This window comes from Ailuropoda melanoleuca, chromosome 1 (genome assembly GCF_002007445.2).
Source record: "Ailuropoda melanoleuca isolate Jingjing chromosome 1, ASM200744v2, whole genome shotgun sequence".
Classification (NCBI taxonomy): Eukaryota; Metazoa; Chordata; class Mammalia; order Carnivora; family Ursidae; genus Ailuropoda; species Ailuropoda melanoleuca.
Genome location: NC_048218.1, coordinates 142,799,569 through 142,824,335, shown reverse-complemented (window position 1 = coordinate 142,824,335; position 24,767 = coordinate 142,799,569). Strand labels below are relative to the sequence as shown.

Below are 24,767 nucleotides of genomic sequence, written 5' to 3'. Positions count from 1 at the left end.
CTGAGTATGTCTTAATCTCACCTTCATTTTCAAAGGATAGTTTCTCTGGGTATAGAATTCTTGGTTCATGGTTTTTTTTCTCTCAGCACTTTAAATGTGTCATCCACTGCCTTCTGTCTTCCGGGGTTCTGATTAGATGTTGGCTATTAATTGTACTGAGTTTCCTTTGTAGGTGGTAAGTAGTTTATCCTTACTGCTTTCCAGATTCTTTTTTTTGTTTTTTGACAGTTTGATTTATAATGTGTCTCAATGTGGATCTCCTGGTGTCATGTCAATGTGTCTAGAAAGCACTCAAATAAAGGATCATAATAATACAGCTGAATTAAAACGATTGTAATTTCATAACATCAGTAATTACTGTGAATTATCCATCAGTAGAACACAATCAGTATATTGTGCTTTAAAAGTCAAGAAATGTTCAGTGCATGCTATAGAGAATTTCATTAAAAACTTTAATTCTAAATAGTTTGAGGGCTTATGATGGGTAAGAATCAGGTATCAAAAATTCTCTCATGGTTAGTTGCCTGATACAGTCACACAGTCTCAGGATGAATTGTTCCTATGGTTGTTTGCAAAAGAAAAATTCTTCTTTGGAGAACATGGGATTGGAGCTACATTTACAAATTCTTCTCCTTTAGTTTTTAATTGCTCTCAACATCATGAAATATTTACCTTATTATATGAAATATTCCTAGAAAAAGATTAAACTCTAAAATAAAATTGATCTGTAGGCATACTAAATCATAACTTAATATTACACATTTTTACATCTGAACAAAACAACCTAATTTCAGATGCCTAAATTTGGCAGTTGATAGAGCGATCAGTTCTTCCAACTTTTCCAACTATGTTCTGTTTTCTTACCTTTTAATATAGTTTCTTGATGTCCTTAAAATATATTTATAGATTTTTTTCAGTTAAGATTTTATTTATTTATTTGACGGAGAGAGAGCACAAGCAGGGGGAGCAGCAGGCAGACGGAGAGGGAGAAGCAGGCTCCCCACTTAGCAGAGAGCCTGACATGGAGCTCGAGCCCAGGACCTTGGGATCATGACCTGAGCCAAAGGCAGACGCTTGACCAACTGAGCTACCCAGGCGCCCCTTTTTTTCAGTTCTTAGCACAGTAGTTCCTGGAAATTTTGCTTGAATAGATCTGATTTTAAAATGTAAGATGTTAGAGGCGCCTGGGTGGCTTGGTCGGTTGGGCAGCCAACTCTTGATTTTGGCTCAGGTCATGATCTCAGGGTCCTGGGATCGAGGAGCCCTGCATCAGCTCTGTGCTCACAAGGCTGTTTGAGGATTCTCGCTCTCCCAACACCTCCCCCCACCCTCCGGACACATGTGCACATGCACACTCTCTCTGTAATAAATAAGTCTTAAAAAAAATAAAATAGAATATAAGATGCTAGATGTTAATTTTTATAATGACTTTTTTTTTTAGTTGCTTTTGTTATTTTGGTTACTTGTACCTTGTTGTAGTAGAAAGGGCACTGAATTCTTAGCCATGAGACCCAGGTGTCTTATTCCTTCAGTCGCTTTGCCCATCTGCATTCTCTTGGTGTTTCTTTATCTGTAAAACAATTGTACAGAGCCAGATAATCTCTAAATTTCCCTATACTTTCAAAATTCCATAATTCTACCATGCAGAATTTTTCCCTGGCTTGTATGATAAACATTAGAGTAATTTAAAGAATTTGTGAGCTGTCATTGTTTCTTTTATTTCATGGTAATTCTGTTACTTTTGACCTAACAATTAGCCAGGCATCAGAAAAGTAGTTTTATTTTTCCTACATGCTTTTTTATGGAGTTGCTCCATACTGGAGAAAGATTAAAATCTCATCCTTTCAGTGAGGCCGTAATGCGTACATATTATTTTTTTTCTCCTAGAGCCAATTTAAGAACTTAAGTTGTTAACACATTTAATTTTAAAAACTTGCCATTTCAGGATTGAGGATCAGGCTTTTCTCAGTAACTCAGAGGAGCAGATTGAAGAAAAGTATATGAGTGATGGAAGAAAGAAAACTTAAATGAGAAAAGGAGCTTTTTACAATCCTTGGTTTTAAAATGGTGATTGTTTTTATTATTAAAAATTGATACATTCTCATTGTAGAAAGTCTAGAGAGGCAAATAACAGGAAACACAGCTCAGCAATCTCATCACCCAGAGATAACCACCGTTAGCATCTTGATTTATCTTTCTACCATTTTGTTTAGACATGTGGAGTCAAACTGTACATATTTTTCTGAAACCTGCATTTTCTTTTTTTTTTTTTTTAAAGATTTTATTTATTTATTTGACAGAGATAGAGACAGGCAGCGAGAGAGGGAACACAAGCAGGGGGAGTGGGAGAGGAAGAAGCAGGCTCATAGCGGAGGAGCCTGATGTGGGACTCGACCCCATAACGCCGGGATCACACCCTGAGCCAAAGGCAGACGCTTAACCACTGTGCCACCCAGGCGCCCCTGCATTTTCTTTTAATAATATATTGTGAATACCTTTCCATGTTCAGTAAAGTAAATATGAATCTGAATCATCTTTTTAAAGGCCACATGATCTGTGTATCTGTTTATGTATCTATCTACCTATCTTGCCAGATTACTCTCCAAAAGGTTTTTGTTTGGTTTGGTTTGGTTTGGTTGTTTTTTTGGTGGTTGTTTTTACCAGTTCGTACTCCCGCAGTGATGTGGGTCCATTTCACAAACCCTCACAGATGCTATGCCATTTTATCATTTAAAAATTCCTTACCCAATTTGAGGGGCTTAAATAGTATATTGCTGATGTTGTCATTTATGTTTCATTAAGTTATTATCTAGTTTAACATTTTCTCATATGTTTACAGTCATTTATGTTTCCTTAAAAGGAAGTAACTGCAGTGGTTGATTAGATAAGAGCCTAATCCTAAGTACCTGAGTGAATTAGTGCTGGGATAAATTTACTCACCTCCTAAGGATGTGATTATGAAAGATTTTTGGCTTATGGTGTAGGTAAAGTTTGGTTCGTTTTCTTCTAAGACCCAGCAGACAGTCTTCAGCACAGACAGCTGCCTCGTTTTGGCTGATTCGTCGTTTTTCCTCAAGAGAGGCCCAAAGCTGGAGAACGGGGCTTTTACAGGTCAGAAATGGAGACAGAACTGAATGTTGAAAGTTTTCCAGAATCCAGCACTCTTTCTGACTCAAGCCAGAGCTGTTGACTTTACTTTCAAAAATATCATTTAACTCTCGTATTTTTGAGATCAGAATATCTTCTTCTAGCTCTATTGGATGAACTGAAGTGGGTTATTTTTCTAACTAGTTAAGGGAAGGATGTAAGAGGGCCTAGGGGATCAATAGTCTTCAACTTTATTTTTCCTGTGAATTTTCTGAACATTTATTGTTTTCAGTCCAGCATGTAAAGCATATACTGCTCTATCCAAGTTTACCGAAGGTGTTGGGGGATTGACGTTAGCACAGCTCCTGTCTGCCAGTGTGTCTCCTCGGCCACACAGAGGTCTCTGACCCAAATGTTGCAGAGGTAGGATCGCACAATGGTTAGGAACTCTAACTCTGGAACCAGACAGCCTGAATTCAGATCCTATCTCCACCACTTACTGTCTGTGCTTTAGGCAAAGTACTAAACCCCTCTCTGGCTCTTTCTTTCCTCCTTTTGTTTCCAAACAGCTTTACTGAGATACACTTTACATACCATCAAATTTATCTGTATAAACAGTTCAGTGGTTTTTGGTCTACTTACTGAGTTGTCCTACCGTCACCACGATCTAACTTTAGACCATTTTATCACCCTAAAAATATCCCGGTACTCATTAGTGGTCATTTTCTATTCCTCTCCCTGTCCCAGCACCTCCAGCCCTAGGCAACCACTAATCTGCTTTCTGTCTCTAAGGACCTGCCTACCGTGGACAGAAATTGTGCACTATATGGTTACCCGGCTGGTTCTTTTCACTTAGTGTAATCTTTTCAAGATTTATCCATGTCATACCATGTATCTCTACTTCCTTCCTTTTTATTATCCAATGATATTCCATGACGTGGATATACCGCATTCTGTTCATTCACGCATCCTTTGATGGACGCTTGGGTTGTTTCTGCTTTTTTAGCTATTATGAATGAGGCTGTTTTTTTATTCACAAAGTGAGCACCATTTCATAGAGTTGTTGTGAGGACTAAAAAAGTCCAAATATGTAGAAGAAGCGAGTAGATAGGGAGCAGACTAACAGTGTTAGTTAACGAAGGCGACTTACGAGTGTACGGCCTCACTTAACGTCGGGGACAAGATTTGGCTTACTCAGAGTGCCATGCTTTCTCTCCTAACGACATCTCAGAAGATCCTCACTTTTACTTTGCTGCTGACTTTTCCCTGAGTTACAGTTCTGAAAAGCTTAATTCGTTCAGCAAACCTTTATAAACACCTGCTGTGTGTTAGACGCTGTGTCAGGTGCCATGGAGAATGAAAAGAACAGGATAAACAGAAGTGTGGAGAGGCATTTCCAGTTTAAGGCTATGTTTTGCTAATCAGTAATCTCTGACCTGCCAGTAGAGTTTAGGACTTAGGGCCCCTGAACCCCACCTCCACACCAAATGCCACAGGTTTGGAGGTCTCTTAATCCTTTCACTCTTGTCAGGCCCTTGTTTTAACCAACATATCTATGTTTGTCAAGTGGCTGATGGAAGCTGGCTGTTGGGTAAGTGAGGTGATTGAGTCTCGGTGGAGACCTCAACAGGTAAAAGAGTAGTTAGCGGCTCATTCCTGTGCTGTCGCTGGGGTTGCCGGATGGTGTCTATTCTAATCCATATGGAACAGTCCCTGATTTTTTCAATTTGCAGGTTTCTTCTTTTTTGTAGAGTTGACTTCACATTCTTTTTGAACTTACAAAACGATTTTGTATTGGAACTGGACTCAGCAAAAATATCAACTCAGCATTGACTAGCTACCTGTGTTTTCTCTCTCTTGACTTCAGGTGGATAGCGATTTGCATGGTGACTTAGAACACACTTGTTGAATAGTTTGCCTCCTCCACTGTTCTCTGCGCTATAAGAGAACAAATATGTTTTTATGATTTCCTCATTTGTTTGAGCTCTGCAGTAGTATTTCCTTTTTCCCGTAATAGCATACAGTTAGCATAACAGAGTGATGCTACTATCTCATTCTTCTCTCTGCCTTTCATTCATACAAAATGCATTTAGCAGTGTAAAGAACTATTGAGAACGGAAGAGCGCCTCTAGTGCTTGCTGTAGGACTGTGGACGAAGTTTGAATTCTGTTGCTTAATGTCCATTTCAGGAATTCATCTTGAATTTGAGCAGAGTAGTCGACAGGCACCCCATATTCCCATTAGGACTTCCACAGAGCTTATTTGGGGCACAGCTAATAGTATACCAATTTTGTGCTGTCATATGCCATCATATGGTAGCAGCGTGTTTCCATATATAGGAGTTCTACTGTTTGCTCTGTTTTAAATATTTACTGTCGTGCAAGCTGTATCTTGTAAACTTGCCCAATTTGGGGGATTCCTATTTAACAAGTAAAACATTTTTGGTTAATGGATGCAAAGATATTAATTCATAGATCCAGACTGCCACATATATATAGAAAGGAGCTGAAACCAGATTAGTAGAAACTCTAAAGGTGAATTAGAAGATGAACTACAAAACTTTCTTATTAACACTCTCTTTAAGGCTATAAAGAATCAAGTGATTTAGTAAATAAAAGATATTGACTTCACATTCCCTTGTCAGATGATGGTAGCCTTAAATTTAACAGCATGAATAGAGATTTCCCTGCTTTAGAGTTACGATTTGACATTTCACTTGACCCTTGAATAACACAGGCTTGAATGCATGCTTCCATGTATATGCAGATATTTCCTGATAAATACAGTACTGTAAATGTATTTTCTCTTCCTTATGATTTTCCTAATAACATTTTCTTTGCTCTATTTTTTTTTTTTTAAATATGGAACATTTCACAAAATTGTGTCATCCTTGTGCGGGGGCCGATTTTAGTATATGTGCTGCGGAAGTGAGCACCAGCTTACTTTATTTTAAAAATTCAGTCTGTAAAAAAAATAAATAAAAATTCAGTATGTAGTGCATGTAACACACAAGATATGTGTTAATCGACTGCATTCTCAGTGAGGCCTCCAGTCAAGAATAGACTATTAGAAGTTAAGTTTTGGGGGAATCAGAAGTTACACATGGATTTTTGGCTGCAGGGAGGTCAGCACCCGTAAACTCCGCATTGCCCAAGAGTCAGCTTCACGGCACATGTCCCCTTTTCAGCAGTAGGTAGTGAGGTGGCTTAATGCAGAGTTCTAGGAGAACATATCTCTGAGCATCGGGATTCAGCCTTTAAATTAAACTCTGTATCATCGTGTTATTTTTAAATACTTCTCCTTGCCTCCTCACTTCCTCTTACCCCACTGAGTCCTTTCCTGTTCTAGGTTACATATTCCTGTTTGCTATGAATTTGTCTTTGTGCCTTCTGCCTTCTCGGCTTTTTCTCCACAAAATGTTTCTGCAGTCAGACCAGGAACCTCAAATAGGAATCCTTGGGAGAGATGAATTCGTCTGCTCTGGGGCTGTCAATTACTCTTGCCCAGTGGACATGCTCATGGAGGGACCGTTTAAGGGGAATTGTCTCCCAGCAAGTCAGGACTGGTGCAGTGCCCTAGAGGAAACTACTACTGTTTTATATGCTTGACCCTAATTCATTTTGTCTAATATATAAGACATATTTGAGGTCAGATATTGATGTTTCAAAATCATTTAACCAGATATGTACAAGTCTGATAGGTATGTACGTATCAACATACGTACAAATATGTATGTAGATACGTACATATGTCTTCAAGATACGTACAGATGTCTTAGGACACTTTTTTTGGTATGTAATAAAAGCCCAACTCAAACTGGGTAAGCACAAAAGTGATGTTACTGGCTAACATAACTAATAAATCCAGGGTTATGTCGGCACAAGTGGGGCCAGTGTTTCACCAGTGTCTTCTAAAATCTCTTGCCGATAATTTCTCCGTGCTGGCTCTCTTCCCCATTGGCTGCATTCCATGGTATGCTCACTAAAGTGGTGACAAAGACAGCCATCGGCAGCTGCAGGCTTATATGTTGCCAGTTTGGTAATCCCAGAATAAAGAGAGCTCTACTCTCCCAGAAGTTCTAGTAAAAGTCCTGGGACTGATTCACATGGTCCTATCTATCCCTGGATCAATCAGTGTCACTCTCTACAGGGTAGGTTATGTGCCATGCTGCGCTCATAACCCTGAAACCATATTGCCTGAGTAGGAGTCATTCGTCAACAAAAAATGAGGGTATGGTTTATAGAAGAGGTAATAAGTGTTGGAAAGGCAGACATCACAGATGTCTACTGAATATTAGGATGTAGAATGAATTTACTTTGATGTGATGTATAAAGTTTTGTGTTACGTTTATAGAATTTGTTTGGAATGAATACACAGCCATACGCCATTACTTACAGTTTTATATATCAGTCTTCTCTCCCCCAGCTAGATAGTAAAGCTCTTAAAGACCATACCCATCTTAGATCTTTTGGAATCTCTAAAACTTAGTACCACACCTGTACATGGTAGGTACTCATAAATGTTTATGGACGCTGCTGAAATGGCAAGTTCCTTCTAGCAGCATTTTCATTATTGTTGGTGGCAAATACCTCTGGAGTTACACCATTCGGTGTTGGTTTAGAACAAGTGCACACACAGTCCATATTTAATGAGCAAATGGAGAACACGCTGGCCAGTATCCAGCAGTGTGGGACAAGCAGGATGCATGAACATAACCTCGGGTGCATGCAAGCTATAGGCACAGAATGTGTTCTGTGGACTTGGACTATAGAAACAGAGAGATAAAAGAGAATTCTTCTCAATTCCACAGACTGGCTGTAGTTCAAATAAAATTTTGTTTAGCGCCCTTAGGCAGCTGTGCCAGAGATCTCTCAGCTCTTGAACTATTTGATGTCCAAACATTCAAGAGTATGAAAAAAAAGTGACAGGAAAAAAAATCCTCATTGAACTTCCTGTGACAGGTCAAAGTTTAATCACAGCAAATAATGCAGATTTCCCTTTTCTTATAACCACAACAGAAAGGCAGGGCTTGTGTTTACAAAGCGTGTTGTTTGGGAGACCTTTGTAAATTGTAATCTTTGGAAATCCCAAACCTATTGGATGTAATCCCATCCATTAGATAAAGGCAACTTGCCTATGCAATAGATCCAGAATAGCAAGTTAAATGGAAAACATGAACAGGAAGCAGTCATTAAGAATTACAATGGGTAGGATGCAGAGTTAATTCACAGAGATATTTTGTTATGAGCTAATGACATCACTAGGACAGCTGGGAAGCCGAGGGCTGTGCTGGACCAGCACTTGCTCTCTGCCCCGCAGCTGAGAGGTCAGGACTATAGAGACAGGGAGAGAACTTACTTTATGGGATAGTGAGAGGCTTGGCTGATTTAATCGTGAGATGGTAATGACCTATCTGGCTTTTTTGGATTGCCTTTTGCATAGCTAAACTGGATGCATAGACTTAGTGAATGCTGAGAACCACTTTTCCCTTCTCCTTTCTGAACATTCACTTGGATCACATTAAGCTGAGGATGCGTATCGAATGGTAGTTTTGATTTCCTCTAAAAGCCATCCGAGATATTTCGTTCATATTCAACACAGGGTGAATATATTTCTCTTATGGAACTGGAAGTCATGGAACCATTGAAATGGTATTTTTGTCAGTTTACTGAATAGCAAAAAAAAAAAAAAAGTTTTCAAAAGTCTTAAGATGTTGGTCAACAGAAGGAATCACACAGTTGAAGTTATTTTCCAGGGTTTACGTTCAAATGTTCAGACCTGTCTGGCTCTTCTGTTTTGCAAGTGTAGGGTTATAGGCAGCCTGGCCACATTCCTCATTGATTTATATAAATATATTACAGATTGTTAACCTCCTGCCAAATACCAGGGATTTCAGTTCTTGTTTAGCTCAGTTGCTTTATGTGAGACTTATTTGTTATATTAAAACATCTACGATCTCTTTATTGCCCACCACACTGACTGTTATTTATTTGATTTGGGGTAATTCCAGAGGGAGTCATTGTAGACAAAAAAGCATCATAAATATTACATTCTAAAATTCCTCAGATGAATACAGGCCTTTCCTGCTATTTGAAAGTAGAATGTTCTATGAAACCTTTTGTAGGCTGAAATGGTGTAAAGTGAAGAAGCATTTACCATTAATTTATATGGAAAATTTGTTGAGTGTTCCCAGACCCAAAAAGTAACCTCTCCTGGGCTTTTCTGATACCTTAGGACACATCTTGCTAATGGGTGCACAAAACAAATCGAGGTAAAGCACAGACGGACATAGAGAGCATTCAAAGAAAAGGTAGCTTGATGCCCAGAGGCTGAGTATCGTTGTAAGGAAGGAGCTTGGAGGTGCCCCCCTCACTGTTTGGGGTGCACGCTGCCTGTATAAAAGCTCACTACAAACCAAGTATTGAATGCTTGAATGCTATTTTCACTTTTCTCCTTTTTTCCTAAAAGCAAAACTCCTCTCTGAGATTTCTTTCAGTTAGCAAGAACAGGTGTACAAACGTAGGACTTTTGTAAAAGGGCAATGGCGTGAACTTTCGAAAACTGGGGAAACCTGCATTTATAATTGTTGACTCAAAATGCATTTCCTACACATAATACAGTGTAGACTATATGGACTATTACAACTTTTTTTTTTTTTTTTTTTACTGTGATAATGTTCACTAAACAAGTCAGACTGAATTTTGTATTTCAGTGTAGAGCAGCATTTCCCCAAATGTCTCCGGTGGAGTCCTGGCTCTGTGGTGTTGACCATCAGCATTAGAGTCAAAAAAGGCGGGTATCCTACCAGTCCTCCCAGGACCTCTCCTTCCCTTGATGTCACTTGTGAATTTCTAAGGAGAAAGTAGTACACTGCATTTTCTTGATAAAATTCATGCCAACATCCTAACTGGCTGGAAAGGCAACACCGCAGGCCGCCATCTGCGGACACCGATGACCTTGGCCCTGCTGTGGCCCGTCTCTCAAGACCTGGAGAGGAAGGAAGCTAGGAGGGTTTGTTCTGAGGGGAATGATGGCTGCAAGCCACGGGAGGCACCGGAGGTGGTAGGGCGGGAGGCCCGTGGGAGTGGCAGAGACCTGGGAGCACTTTCCCAGGGTTCAGGGCTGGGAGAGCCGGTGGCCAGGGTCCCAGCCACAGCCGAGTCTGGGGAGCGAGCGGCCACAGCAGTGGGCGGAGGAGCTGGAGTGGAATTGGCCCAGGAGAGAAGTCTGTGGGCTGTGGGCGGCCTTCTCATCAAGAAGCTGGGCCTGGAGGCCGTGGACTCCAGCCGCTACAGGCGCCTGATGGCACGGAACCGAATGGGAATTGGAAGCAACTTCGGGGAACTCTGTGCCTTTGCTGTAGCAATAGCAGGTGTTGGCAGAGTTGGTAGCACGACTGCCGATGTGGCCTTGCTACCTTGCTACTCTTTGACCACGACAAGCAGGAACCAGCCCATACGCACAGACCTTTCTTCCAACCTATCCTTCCAGTCAAGCAGTATTAAGTAAAGTTCAAGCAGCAGAATATGTTTTGAGGAACATTAACGCTGGTGTTCTTTAGGAAGTGTACAACTACAATACAACCACAGTAGAAAACGTTCAACATTTCATGGATACGAATAGGTAATGGTGGACGAGGAGAGGGAAAACCCCTTGACCTAGTTCTTAGCTGTGCGGATGGTTTTGAAGCTCGGATGACAGTAAACACGGCTTGTAATGAACTTGGGCAAACGTGGATGGAGTCTGGGGTCAGTACGAGTGCAGTTTCAGGGCATATACAGCTCATAGTTCCTGGAGAATCTGCTTGTTTTGCACGTGCACTGCCAAACTGCTGCAAATACTGAGGAAAAGACTCAGGAGACGGTGTTTGTGCAACCAGTCTTCCCACCACTGTCGGCATGGTTGCTGGGATCTTGGTGCAGAATGTGTGAAAGTTTCTGTTAAACTTCGGTACTGTGAGTTTTTGCCTTGGATATAATGCAGTGTAGGATTTTTTCCCTACTGGGTCCATGAAGCCGAAATCCTCAGTGTGTTGACAGAAATTGCAGGAAGCAGCAGGAAGACTACAAGAACAGGAGGCTGTTCAAGAAGAAGAGAGAATACGTGAAGACAAGGGTTGGGTTTTGAGTTGGTATCTGAAGTTTCAGAAAAGGAACTGAAAAACTCTTCAGGCTCAGTTCCTGACTTACCTGAAGGAATGACTGTGCCATATACAATTCCCGAAAAGCAAGAAGGTTCTATACCTGAGGTAACTGGAAAATTCCAGGGAAAGCTTGGAAGACATCATGGCCAAGAGGAAGAATATGTGAATAATGGACTGACCTATATTTTATTTCCCGAGTTTAAACCTGTTCCCTTGCAATTAAAAAAATCATTTAAAAACCAGCAAAGCTTAAGGCAACATAAACTGATACATAATCGTCACAAAATTTCAGACTTTTTGAAAATACTGCGTTACTTGTTGCCTTCTCCCTTCAACTCAATCAGTAATTCCTCTAAAATTTATGTTTCATTCTAGTTAAGAAAACTTGAAAACTTAGCCACTGGGCCTTTTGGGAGGTGTGGGAAGAAATGACCAATTTCATGCTATGTTTCTTTTCTTTCCAGTAATCCTTTGTGGTCTGTTGCCTGAGGCCGTGGACAATAAAGTAGGATGTTGTTCTCAGATACAGGGGCTACACAGGAGGTACAACTTACTGATGAGAGCTAGCAGGCCTCTCCTCACTGTGTTTATTTTTATTTTTATTTTTTTTAAAGATTTTATTTATTTATTTGACGGAGAGAGAGACAGCCAGCGAGAGAGGGAACACAAGCAGGGGGAGTGGGAAAGGAAGAAGCAGGCTCATAGCAGAGGAGCCTGATGTGGGGCTCGATCACACAACGCCGGGATCACGCCCTGAGCCGAAGGCAGACGCTTAACAACTGAGCCACCAAGGCGCCCCTCCTCACTGTGTTTAGAATCACGCTCTACAAGAAAATTGTCTATGGCTATTAACTTGGCTAACAGTGAATTTAAAATAGTTAACCTATAAAATAAAAATATCCTCTCAAATGTTACCTGATGAAATGAACACCAAAATGAAGTCACTGGAAAAGTTTGTAAACCCGTGAATTATATATTCAGAATCAAGACAAAGGCAAACAAAAGGAAGCTTTCTTCGTGGATAAACGGATAAAGGTGCTTTTGGGAAGGACAAATTATATTTCTGCACTGACCAAGGAAAAGAAATCATTGCACCTGTGGAATATGTATCTGGAGGCACTGTACTTTATTAAGGAGCAAGGAATCAATTTAGGCTAAGATCATCTAGATTATATCCATCGTATGAGCTACCTTCTGGGTATTTCATTTAAATTTGCTTCTGTAAGATAATTAGATAGTTGTCTTGAATCGGGGGCATAAAAGAGACCTAGATTACCTGTGCAATGACTGACATGTATTTACTCACCGGAAGAGTGTCATTTACCCTGATCACTAAATTACAAATTGATAAACTGGTTTTCTCTGGAGTTGCATACAAATAATGAAAGTTTTGAGAGCCTTGGTTAAATAAACTCCCAATGGTTTGGAGACCAATAAAAAGCATGCATGTGTAACCATTATCAGTAGGATGTGACTATGCTGTGCCAGTCTTCTATTTTGATGATTTTTTGCTTTGAGGATATGAATGTCTAAATTGTATCTATAGAGAAGATATGTGAGTACAAAATCAAAAATGTGATCTCCACTTGTAAAAAAAAGTTCTAAAATCTGATTTCAGAAAGTCTGCCCCCCAAAATAATAGCCCCTTAAAAAAATAAAAAGAATTACCTCCTTGAACCGGCTTGAGCCACTTCTACCTAACACCATTCTTTTTGTAACCTTGAAGAATACAATAATTATATACATTAAAATTTGTACAGGAATGTTATATGCTATGCACTGTCACAGAATCCTCTTTAAAATTCCACATTTTGAAAATTGCCAATTAAAGGGACACCTGAGTGGCTCAGTTGGTTAAGTGTCTGCCTTCTGTTCAGGTCATGATCCCAGGGTCCTGGGGTCGAACCTCACTCAGTGGGGAGTCTGCTCCTCCCTCTGCCCTTCTCCCTGCTTGTGGGCTCACTCTCCTTCTCTCTCTCTCTCTCAAATAAATAAAATCCTTAAAAAAATTGCCAATTTAAATTAGTGCCTTTTCTCCATGGCTTATCATTTAGAGCAATTGGCAGTGGCTTCCATGAGTTCACCTTTGCCTCTCTCATGTGTGGAGTCCAATTGCTTCAAGTCCCGTCAGTGAGACTTCATATTTTGAAGAGAATGATAAAACTTTGAGGAAAATAACTTGGGTAGGTTAGATGTTATTCTTGAATTGTGTCATACAAACAGCGTTTGAAAACATGGTTTCAGTAAAATGAAGCAACATAACATACTGCCACGACGGTTAGGTAACTAACAACGGTTTGGAAGCAGGTGACCTTTTGGTTCAGTAGTGTTTTACGATCATTTTATTCTCCAGTTACATCCCCATCAAATTTTTTTTTCTTTTGGAAATTACTAAAATTTCAAATATTACAAACTCTAAGTGCAGGAAGAGCAGGAATTACTACAATCGGTGTTGACCTGAGGCAGTGGTTAAAAAAAAAAATGTGTTTTTTTCATGAAGGAAATGTATTAATTATAATGGAAAACATTTTAAAAGTAATGTTTACAAAACACTACTTAGTGGTGTAGTTCCCATGTTTGTGTTTGAATTTAGTGCATGTCATTTTTGATTCGTTGCTGTTTTACCTTTTTACAAAAATAGAAGTAACCTATAGAAAGAAGCTTGTTGATTGTGGAACTCCTTTTTCTGCTTTAAAAGGAAGAAAAAAAGTGAAGCTGGCCAACTATGTGGGTTTTATAATGGAAAAAAAGATGGTTCAGAGGAGCCCATGAATAAATGGTAGTCACCTCACTTTACCAAACTGAGGGAGTTGCTTTGATAAACTTCCCAGGTGTCGAATTCAGGCTTGATAGCAATCATAATTGTCATATGGCACTCATATGATTAATGGCATTATCTTTAACAAATTTATTAGAGTTTTTACTTTATTACAATAGTTTTCCAGAATAAGTCACATTAGTGACATCAGAAGACTTTGGAATAGGGGGCACCTGGGTGGCTCAGTCAGTTAAGCGTCTGCCTTCGGCTCAAGTCATAATCCCAGGGTCCTGGGATTGAGCCCCACATCAGGCTCTCTGCTTAGCAGGGAGCCTGCTTCCACGTGCTCTCTCTTTCTATCAAAAAAATAAAATCTTTTAAAAAAAAAGACAACTTGGGAATTTCAAAAATCAAGTTTAGAAGTAGATGATTAAAACTTAGAAATCAGGATACCTGGGTGGCTGTCGATTAAGCATCTGCCTTCGGCTCAGGTCATGGTCCCAGAGCCCTAGGATCGAGCCCCACATCTGGCTCTCTGGTCACGAGGCAGTCTGCTTCTCCCTCTGCCCCTCACCTCGCTCTCGTGCTCTCTTTGAAATAAATAAATAAAATCTTTAAAAACATTTTTTTTGAAATAGAACTTAGAGATCGGGGCACTTGGGTGGCTTAGATGGTTGGGCATCTGACTCTTGGTTTCAGCTCTGGTCATCATCTCCCCCGTCCTGGGATCCACCCCAGTTGGGCTCAACTCTGCTTCAGATTCTGTCTCCCTCTCCCTCCTTCTCCCCCTCTGTCCCTCTCCCCCTACTCACAGGCGTGTGTGTGTGTGTGTGTGTGTGTGTACACGTGCTCGCTCACTCGCTCTCAAATAAATAATAAAATCTTTAAAACTTAGAAGCCAGAATATTTAGAAGTAGATGAATGTGAGAAGAAATTCAGTGGATCTTAATTGATTTTAGTGGAGTTGTAGAACTCATCCCAAACTGCCCATAATTAAAAAGCAGCATGGATCTGGCTGTGAAGTGTGTGCGGTTGGTGCTGGTGTCCATCCCACTGGATTTAACTTAATTATAGTGTTGTTTAGTTTACTTTAAAGTTTCGTTTAAATTCACAGAGAAATACCAAATGTTGTGGGGCCCCATTTAGCCCAGAAATCAAGTGGGGTGGCATGGTGAACCAGCTCAGCATTAAAGATTCAACAGAGGTAATATGCAAAGTACATAATGGAGAGTCAACCCTGCATTTTAGGGACGGGTTATATGCACATGTATAGTGAATTTCTTTGAAGAGAAATAAAGAGTGTTTATTTGGTTTTTAAAAATGAAAGAATAGGCTATAAATAGCATTTTATTAGTCTTTTCTTAGTACTTATATTACATTCTTGTCAAATTTTCTTACAGCTTGTTTACGGGTGGTTTTTTTAATTATTCAAACATGTGGTGAGCATCTCATGTGCCGGAGAGTGTGCTGTGTGTGGTGGAAAGTAAAGAAGAATTTGTCCTTGGGCTTGAAAATGCTTTTCGACTGCTGAAGGCTTTGCTTTTAAAACTTGAATTTTGACTTAGTTGTGGAATTGTATGGAAGATATTAGATTCACCCACCCGAACTTAATTATAAAGTTCGTTAATCTGTCTTTATAATTTAAGGGTAATGTAGTTTACTAATGCAGTTTCAAATACCACCTCTCTCCCCCAAAAATGTTAAAATTTCAGTTTTTGTTAGCATGATATTTGGAATTTTTAAACCAAGAATTTATGTCCTTTCCAGGGAAATGATTTGATTCACCAGGATGAGAAGTCCCTCTTAGAAATAATCCAAATTTCTTTATATTTCATCATCCTTACTTTTACAGGCATGATTGTAACACCTTAAATTCCAGGAAAATCTTCACTGCAGAGTCGAGCATCTCCAAAGAATGCGTAATCTGTCTCTTTAATAATTCTTGAACTGTGCGCTAGAAAGAACCATGTTTTTCCTGGGCTGCAATTTTTTAAACTATCTCCTTTGGCAAGTTGTACGTAAGTAAAGTCTTAACTAAGGAAACTCTCCAGGCTGACATTCTTATGCTCCCGTCATGTTGTCTTTTTGCTGCTGTGGATTTTGTCATCACTTAACCAAGTGCTTCTCTCCTGAATCTCATATTGCTATTAAAGTATCAGATCCTATTAAGCATCCTCACATATTATCACAATGATCAACACCGGTATTTTTTTTCCTATTGTATGATCGAATTGCAGGATATATGTAAGACATACAAATTACTTCTTTGCTTATTGTCACCTACTTAATATCTCTTTCTTTTTTCTTTTAGGTTGTTTGATGTATGCACAGTGTCACGAACAGACAGAGAAACCAAACTAACGTTAGTGTTTGAACATGTTGATCAAGACTTGACCACTTATTTGGATAAAGTCCCGGAGCCTGGAGTGCCCACCGAAACCATAAAGGTACCAAGAATCCTCTTTCTGCTTGATTAAACACTATTATAGGCCAGTAAGCAGTCGCATTTCTTCCATATGAAAATTGCCAGGGGGGTGCCTAGCTGGCTCAGTCAGTAGAGCATGTGACTCTTGATCTCAGGGTCATGAGTTCAAGGCCCACGCTGGGTGTAGAGCTTACTTAAAAAAATATTGCCAGGATTAGAGCTTTTGGAATTCAGTATATAATTAAATATATCAACTAAGTGAGATGCTCAAAGAATGAGATATATTCTAGTTTGTTAATTTTAGGACTCAGTGAAAAAAACATTTTTTAGTTTAGTTTGTTTGTTTTTAAAGATTTTATTTATTTATTTGACAGAGAGAGACAGCCAGCGAGAGAGGGAACACAAGCAGGGGGAGCGGGAGAGGAAAAAGCAGGCCTCCCAAGGAGCAGAGAGCCCGATGCAGGGCTCGATCCCAGGACCCTGGGATCATGCCCTGAGCCACCCAGGCACCCCCTTTGTTAGTTTTAATACGTATTGAAATTATTGAAAGGTATCTATATGTACACTATCTGGCCCTAACCTTAGAAGGTATAGTGTCGTAAATACAGCTCAGTCTCTTTGTAATGATTAACAGACTCTGAGGGACAAAATTTGAAACTTCAGGCATGAGCACTTTGCATATTATAATTGTATGCTGACTCCAGGATGTAAATTATACTATGTAAATCTGAAATACTGGTTCTTAGGCCCTTCTTTCTCCATTTTTTCCCTCATTTATAAAACACTTATAGGAAGCCTAAGTGCCAGGTACTTTCCTAAACCCTTGGGATTCAGGAATGACTTAAGACTCCTTAGAGGTCAGCAAGCTAGATGTGCTGGGCTGACCAGAATTTCTTTCTTCTTTTAAATCTAACAGAAAAACCTAGTCAGGAAGTTTTGTTGGTCATACTTCTGTTCTGCTTAATGGAACTTCCCAGTACATCTCTTAGATCAGTGAGTGTTGGCGTGCAGGTCTTCATGAAGACCCTTTTGTTTATGTGTATTAGGTGACTTAACAAACTCCTTACCTAATCATTCATTGTTTAGAAATGAGTTCTAAAATTCAGCATCATTTTAGATAGGTAATAGCTAGAAATACTTTATCTTGTCTTTCAGTGGTAGCTAGCTGGTGTTTTCAGATACTGGCACATTTAGAACTTGACATACTGAATGATTAATTCCTTTGGATTTAGGTTGATCAAGTGTTTATGTTCCCATCTGCCTTTCAAAAAAGAATGTGATGCTCAGTAGTGCTCTCGTTTCCTCCTCAGCACTTCCAGGGACTCGAAGACCCTTTAAACATAGGTATTCCTGGGGCACCTGGGTGGCTCAGTCGGTTAGGTGTCCAGTTCTTGATTTCAGCTCAGGTCATGATGTCAGGGTCATGAGATCAAGCCCCACACTCAGCTTGGAGTCTGCTTGAGATTCTCTCTCTCCCTCTGCCCCTCCCCCTGCTCACGTGCGTGCACTCTTTCTCTAAATAAATGAATAAAATCTTTAAAAAAAACACCTAAATGTAGGTATTCCTTCTTACCTGTTTTTGGACCTCCTCTTCTCTATTCCTGCACCCCTTTTTCCTCTCACCTTCCATTCTAGTGTGGCTCCAGTTCTCTCCTCTATGAGTTTGTCTGAAACCCCGTGTCCATCCTGCAAGGTATCGCCCCTTTTCATGTACTCTCTTTTCTGCCAAATTAGACTCTTTGTGTGGTTCACGACTTCCTACCTATGTGGTCCTCCTCCTCCTCAGGGTCATTGCTTTGTTCCTCTCACCAGTAACTGTCTGCTGAAATATCTGGCCCACCCCAGATACCAGTTGATCAACTTTTACAGCTGGTCTTACACCACTGGTTCTGTACATCTCCCCCTCTTGGTCCTATTTTCTACCTTTAATTGTGATTATTTATGTCCATATTCATTTATCTTTGTATCCTGACAGTCGCTACATGATTTTTACACATAGGTACTCAATAAATAAGACACATTGACAACCTTTCTTCAGATATCATTGTTTCAAAATTATTTTTAAATGACTTCCAACAGCTTAAATATATACTGTCAGAATCATCATCAGCTTCTTCGGATGTAGTTAGTTCTAAGTTCAAAATTATTTTGAGGGGGGAGTCATTTTTTTTAAGCAACAAGACAAGGTAACTATATTTTTGTGCCATATGTTACCACCTGTATAGATAACTTGAGCTTCACATTAAATTCTCTTGGCACTAGACGCTGCTGAGTGGAATCGTTTACAAAAATACCTGTGTATTTAAAATGGTTGATAAGCCAAAATAATGCACTGTAGTAAGGTTTGATCAGGCAGGGTAGAAACGAGTGGGTTGAGGGAATTCTTTTTTTTTTTAAGAGAGAGAGAGAGAGCGTGTGTGCACGTGCGGGGGTTTGAGGGGGCAGTGCAGAGGGGGAGAGAGAATCTTAAGCAGGCTCTATGCCCTAGTGTGGAGCCCAAAGCGTGACTCAATCCCTTGACCCTGAGATCATGACCTGAGCTGAAATCTAGAGTTGGACGCTTAACCAACTGAGCCACTCAAGCACATCAGGGTTGGGAGGAATTCCTAAGGGTGGGGGTGCAGGAGTAAGCAAGATAAGATGAGGAACAGGCAGAAAGGTGGTCACCAAAGTGAGGGAGAGAAGAGGAATTTGGAGAGTGGTATTTGATGTGAAGGTTGATGGGGAAAGCAGGGGCAGGAAGGGGAGATAACTCTGGTTACCGGAAGGTTTTCATAAGGTGAATTGTTAAAACTATTTCTGAGTTTTTCATCTATCTCCTGGGAAAGGGACTGTCACTCATTCTGTATTGAACAGGTTATTGTCCCAGAGTCTGTTAAATTTCTTCAGCCTTTAGGGGCAGCACCCCCACTGATCCTGTAGTGACCAAGTTTCCTGGTAGGGGTGGAGGTGGAGGCAAGGGGCTCTGGTTATTTAAGGTTCGTGTTTAATGGTGTAGTGATGCTTTCACAGTAAATTATTAAATATTTTACACAATTAATGTAGATGTCAATGGCTAATCAAAAGACCTATTTTGTCCTCACCTTAACTTTAAAAAAAAAATTTTTTTTTAAAGATTTATTTATTTGACAGAGAGAGAGACAGCCAGTGAGAGAGGGAACACAAGCAGGGGGAGTGGGAGAGGAAGAAGCAGGCTTCCAGCGGAAGAGCCTGATGCGGGGCTCGATCCCAGAACCCTGGGATCACGCCCTGAGCTGAAGGCAGACGCTTAATGACTGAGCCACCAGGCGCCCCTTAAAAATTTTTTTGAACTATACTAAGCTAATCTGCTTTTCTTCCTTATCAAATATAAGAATTTTTAATAATTTGAGTGTTTGCGATCTGTTAAGGCCATTATTTAAAACATGAATAATCCTTTAAAAGCATTATAAAACCATCAAATATATAGTTTTAAGCCAAATATAGAAATGATACAAAATTATTTTTAGTAAAGACTTGTACTTTTGTTTTTGTGATTGACTTCTTTTTAAACAGTTGGTATGCAGGGACGCCTGCGTGGCTCAGTCGGTTAGCATCGTCCTTCAGCTCAGGTTGTGATCCCAGAATCCTGGGATCAGTCCCTTATTGGGCTCTCTGCTCTGTGGGGAGCCTGCTCTCCCTCTGCCTGCTCTCCCTCTGCTGTGCTCTTTCTCTCTTTCTTTCTCTCTCTCTGACAAATAAATAAATAAAATCTTTAAAAAAAAAAAAACTTGGTATGCAGGATAAATATCTGCTAAGTAAGAGATTCTGGTTAGTTGGGGTTCTGGTTAATTGAATTTTGTAAGAACCCAGCCAGAAAACAGAAGTATTTTGTTGTTGTGTAGGCTTATTTATAGGCAGTCTCAGTAACTAGATAATTAGATCAGAAGAATATTGTTATTATGAACAACCTATTGGGAACACAATTGGATTCTTATATAGAATGTTTTGTTTTAATAAGAGTTTTTCTGAGTATACTGGTACAAGTATTTTCAGAATATTAACAGAGAGTTTTGTGCTAGTCTTTGGGGAACACAAAAATGAATTAGTCAAGAAGCTTACTCTCAAGGACCTTAGAAGAGACGAGATAAAGTACACCCAGAAGCATGTGTTATACATTTTCTTATGGTGATTACAATAGTTTAGGGAGTGTTTTCAGGTAAAAACAAAACAAAGCAAAAACTTATGAATGAGCACAATACAGCTTATTCTTTGTATTATGGTACCAACATATTTTCTGAAATGTTCTTCAGAAATATAGGTATTAGTACTGACGTCGTCTTGTATGTGTCAGAACATGCCATATTGTAAAATAATTATAAATATACAAACAAATCTTAACTATGAAGTAGTATAAAACAGAAAATCAAGAAAAGACCTTCTATATAGGATCATTTAGGCTAAGGGAATCTTCCTCAGCGCCCTGTCCTCCACCATGTTTTCTGGGGCACTGTTTACCTATTACCCACTGAAGTTCAGGAATAAAACTGGAATGCTCCATGGTCTCTGACTAGGTCTGAGAGAGGGAAAATCTTTTTGTTCAGTATTTTCATCAACCTGTTTGTTAGAAAAGAACCCGGGATGGGCTTATTGGATCTGTTTATTACACAGATCACGTAACAACTTATCAAATGCTTTTAAATACCATTTGTTATTAAAAAATAGAAAAGGCAGAAAAGCACCCCTGAAGCCCTAAGTATTAGTGAAGGTTGATAGTTGGGTGAACTCACTGGGAAAACCTGCGATTACTGCATGGTATTCATGTCAGGCTTTGATAAGGTATGTGAAGTATGGTTTAGGCCTGAATGAGAAATTGCCATTGAGAGGCTCGTGAGAATAAAATGAAATCCTGGGTGGTTCTTTCCAACATTTTAAAATACACCTTATTCTAAATAAAATAAAATAAACGCATATATACATCTTACGCATGCTTCATCTTGAGCTCTTCACCACCTCTTCTTGACATCGTAAGGCACGTCCACTGGTGTTGATAATGACGTTTGTTTAAGAGGAGCCTGCGGACTGCTGTACTTTGAAGTCAGCGAATATTCCCATTTTGCTTCATAGACTCTGGTTACCGTGTTTTCCTCTTTCTAATTCAGAGTGTTATCTTTCAATTTACTTGATTATGGAGGAATTCACTGCCATCTTTATTTTTCTTTGAGATTTGACATTACCTTCTTGGACTTCCATGCTTAAACTTACGAGACAATAAATGACATCTTAATGATTGTCTTTTTCCTTAGAGTTCATGATAAATTTGGAGTCTCTGTGCTTATATAGCACTCTTCACTTATGAGGGCTTTATGAGAAAAAGGGGCTTCCAGATTTTTTCCCTCTTTCATGCGTTTATCTGCCGCCCGATGAAAGGGAACCAGAAAGAACCTATAAATAAAATCCATCTCCTTGTTCCTTAATCATTGTAACTGCTATCTAGAAAATGAACTATATGGCAGGATATGTATCAGGAGAGACTTCCATGTAAAATCTTCTGTTTTATAGGGTTTTAAAATGAAATGCCCTGTTTTACCGAGCTACTCATTTGGTACTTACGCTTGCCTATAATAGTACAGCGTGTTTCCTAGTACATGATTGGCTTCTCAACATCTTACTAACTCCTTCTTCGGACGTTCTGTGCATAGAACATGTTTGATGAAACTGGCAGTCTAATTTCACAAGTAGAAATGCAAGGCACCGAAAGATCAGTCAGAAGAGATCAGCTGCCTCTCCAAAATAGAACAGGGTTCTTTTAGCTCAGGACCATATGGCCCCTTTGTATGACTCAATCTTGGAATAAAAATTACATTTTACTTATGTATTTCTATGATAAATGAATTCTATAGGGCTTGAGAAGGCCAAAAAGCTCAAGGTTTATGTGTCTGGGTGGGTCATTTTCCCTGTGAATTAGATTTCATTTTATCTTCAATTGAATGTTTCTTACAGATTTCTGTTGGTTTGTAATCTTTTCACTAGGAGATAAAATATACTATTAGGTTTATTTTACAAAACCCAGACTTCAGAGACTGACACACACTCTTAACAGCACCTGTTTTCTGCCTCTGGGAAGTATCTGTTTTCATGAATCATATCTGCTTGCAGTAAACAGTGGCACTGGTGTCAGAATGGGATGCCCAGGGCTGGTTCATCTTTCTCCATCTGACATAATGCAGACTGATGGGTTCCCCTCCACTGCAGATGAGGAAAAGTCTCCCAGACCCTTCTCTCCTCTCGCCCTGAAAGGAATCCAGCCATTGCCCCCTCTTGGCTCCTGGTGGTCTCCACTTTGCCTGAATTATGAGCAGGTGATTTGTCTCATCTTTGCAGGACACAGAGCAAATTAACATGAAAATATCGCTTCTCAGAAAACAAGGCAGGCTTGAATGCCCTGTCGCTGCTGGTCATTAGCCATCTGCCACTGACACTCATACTCTGTTTATCACATTTGAAATTCAGAGCAGATGTTGCATAATAAGGTGATCCCAAAAACAAGGCAAGAAATTCAAAGAACACATACTCCACAATAACGATAAGGATCCTGGAAGGACATTTTTTTCCATCTAATATCATGGCTGGACTAATTGAATAGACCATGTTTTTAAAAACACACATGCACACACACATCTGTCCTTGTGTTTAATGCTGCTTTTTGTAGTAACATGAAATAATTTTGAAAGAAAATGCATATGTGAAAGATGCCTGAGAGGACTGTTTAATAAAATTAATTTTAATAAGCAAAGTGGAATGTCGTAATAACACTAGTTCTGGGGCAAAGGACCTCACAGGCCAGTCATGCCAGTGTTGATTTTTACTCTAGAATGGGTCTCAACTTACAGCAGTTTAACTTCAGATAGTTCGCTCCTATGGTACAGTTGAATCACTCAGGGCTCATTGCTCACCAGTGCTGTTTCCCAGACAGTTAATTTTCTTCTTAGTACCAAAGATCTTACATTCCCTATACCCTTCCCCTCCATTGCTTCTCCCACCTGTCACTGCCCCCACAACCACTGCTGTCACCACACCCCCACTTTCCACATGGTTAGCGTTCCTGGGTTCTGCATAGCTCTGCACCAGCCCTCTCTCTGTCCCTAGCTTCGGACTTTTTCCAGCCTGCATCCTAGTACTCTTTCATTTTAGTTCCAATACCCTTCCACGTCGACGTAATACTTTACAGGACCCTCTGTTACAGTGTTTTATCTAATCCATGTATGTACATTCTAGACCCTTATTATGCCTTAGAAGAGGCACGCATTCAGGGCTCCTGGGTGGCTCAGTCGGTTAAGCATCCGACTCTTGATTTCGGCTCAGGTCATGATCTCGGAGCTGTGGGATGGAGCCCTGTGTGGGGCTTCCCACTCAGCAGGACTCTGCTTGAGATTCTCTCTCTCCCTCTGCCTCTCCCCTGTGCTCACACACCTGCTCGCTCTCTCTCTCTCTCTCTCTCTAAAATAAATAAATAAATCTTTTTTTAAAAGGCACATCATTCCTAGTGTATTAACCATTGTGCTTGGAGGCATTCTATTTTTTTTTTTTTTTTAAACAGGCGTCTGGACTTTCCATCAGGAAAGCAACCTAGATTATATTTTTTTTTCCTATGGAAAGTCAGCTTTAGATATAGTCTTTTGACTCAACAGAAATGTTTTCTCCACACAAACCACAACCACACCCTTCCCTGTGCATGTGCTCCCTCTACACATACACACACACGGAATTGGGAGGGGATAGCTTTAAGAGGAACATCAGCTGTATCGCTCTGAGGAAGAGTTAAGCAGCCAGTGCAAGAGTAGCCAGCCGAGTAGCACCACAACAGGCCACTGACTCCAGAAGGAAGTGAGTCAACACTGAGTTTTCCCCCAAATTTAGGGGGACATATACAGTGTATGAGCTCTAAGTGTGTGGTCACTTCCAGTGAACCAAGGAACTTCTCCAGGGAGAACAGATTTAGATAATCTAGATTTTGAGGACTCCCCCAAAAAGAAATCCTTAGGCAGCTTCCCAAGCCCTGGAGTAGCTGAAAACATCAGGAGAAAAAGGACGGAATTATGCAAATACATGATTATCTCCAAGTATGTAATAACAAACTATAACAGTTATTTAGTGGTTTGGATTTTTTTTTTCCTAACAGGAAATAGGGGTTTTTAAAAAAAAAAAAAAAAAGCTAGTGTCTTTCTAAAGGTACTGTTAAGACTGACTCACTTAAAATAAATACTGACTCACTAAAATAAGCAAATGACACTTTGATCAAGCTAATAACAGGTAAGTTGGAATCGCTTTAGAAAATGTTTCTTCACCTTAGGCATTGAATCTGTTTATAGAGCGCATTAAAAAGTTGCAGGCAA

At 39.9% G+C, this 24,767-nt stretch overlaps 1 protein-coding gene and 1 pseudogene across 3 annotated transcripts in view; both read left to right on the top strand.

The window, feature by feature from the left end:
* The window catches only part of CDK6 (cyclin dependent kinase 6), a 238,152-nt gene that overhangs the window by 46,659 nt on the left and 166,726 nt on the right, over positions 1 to 24,767 (top strand). For all 3 annotated transcript variants that reach the window (XR_004627502.1, XM_002918235.4, XM_034667706.1), the window contains exon 2: positions 16,300 to 16,435. Coding sequence is in view for 2 of the 3 variants with exons in the window: in XM_002918235.4 (XP_002918281.1) it covers positions 16,300 to 16,435 (136 nt within the window). In the remaining variant the exon portion in view is untranslated. The remainder of the gene's footprint in view (positions 1 to 16,299; positions 16,436 to 24,767) is intronic.
* On the top strand, positions 2,403 to 11,905 carry LOC117803544 (annotated as a pseudogene).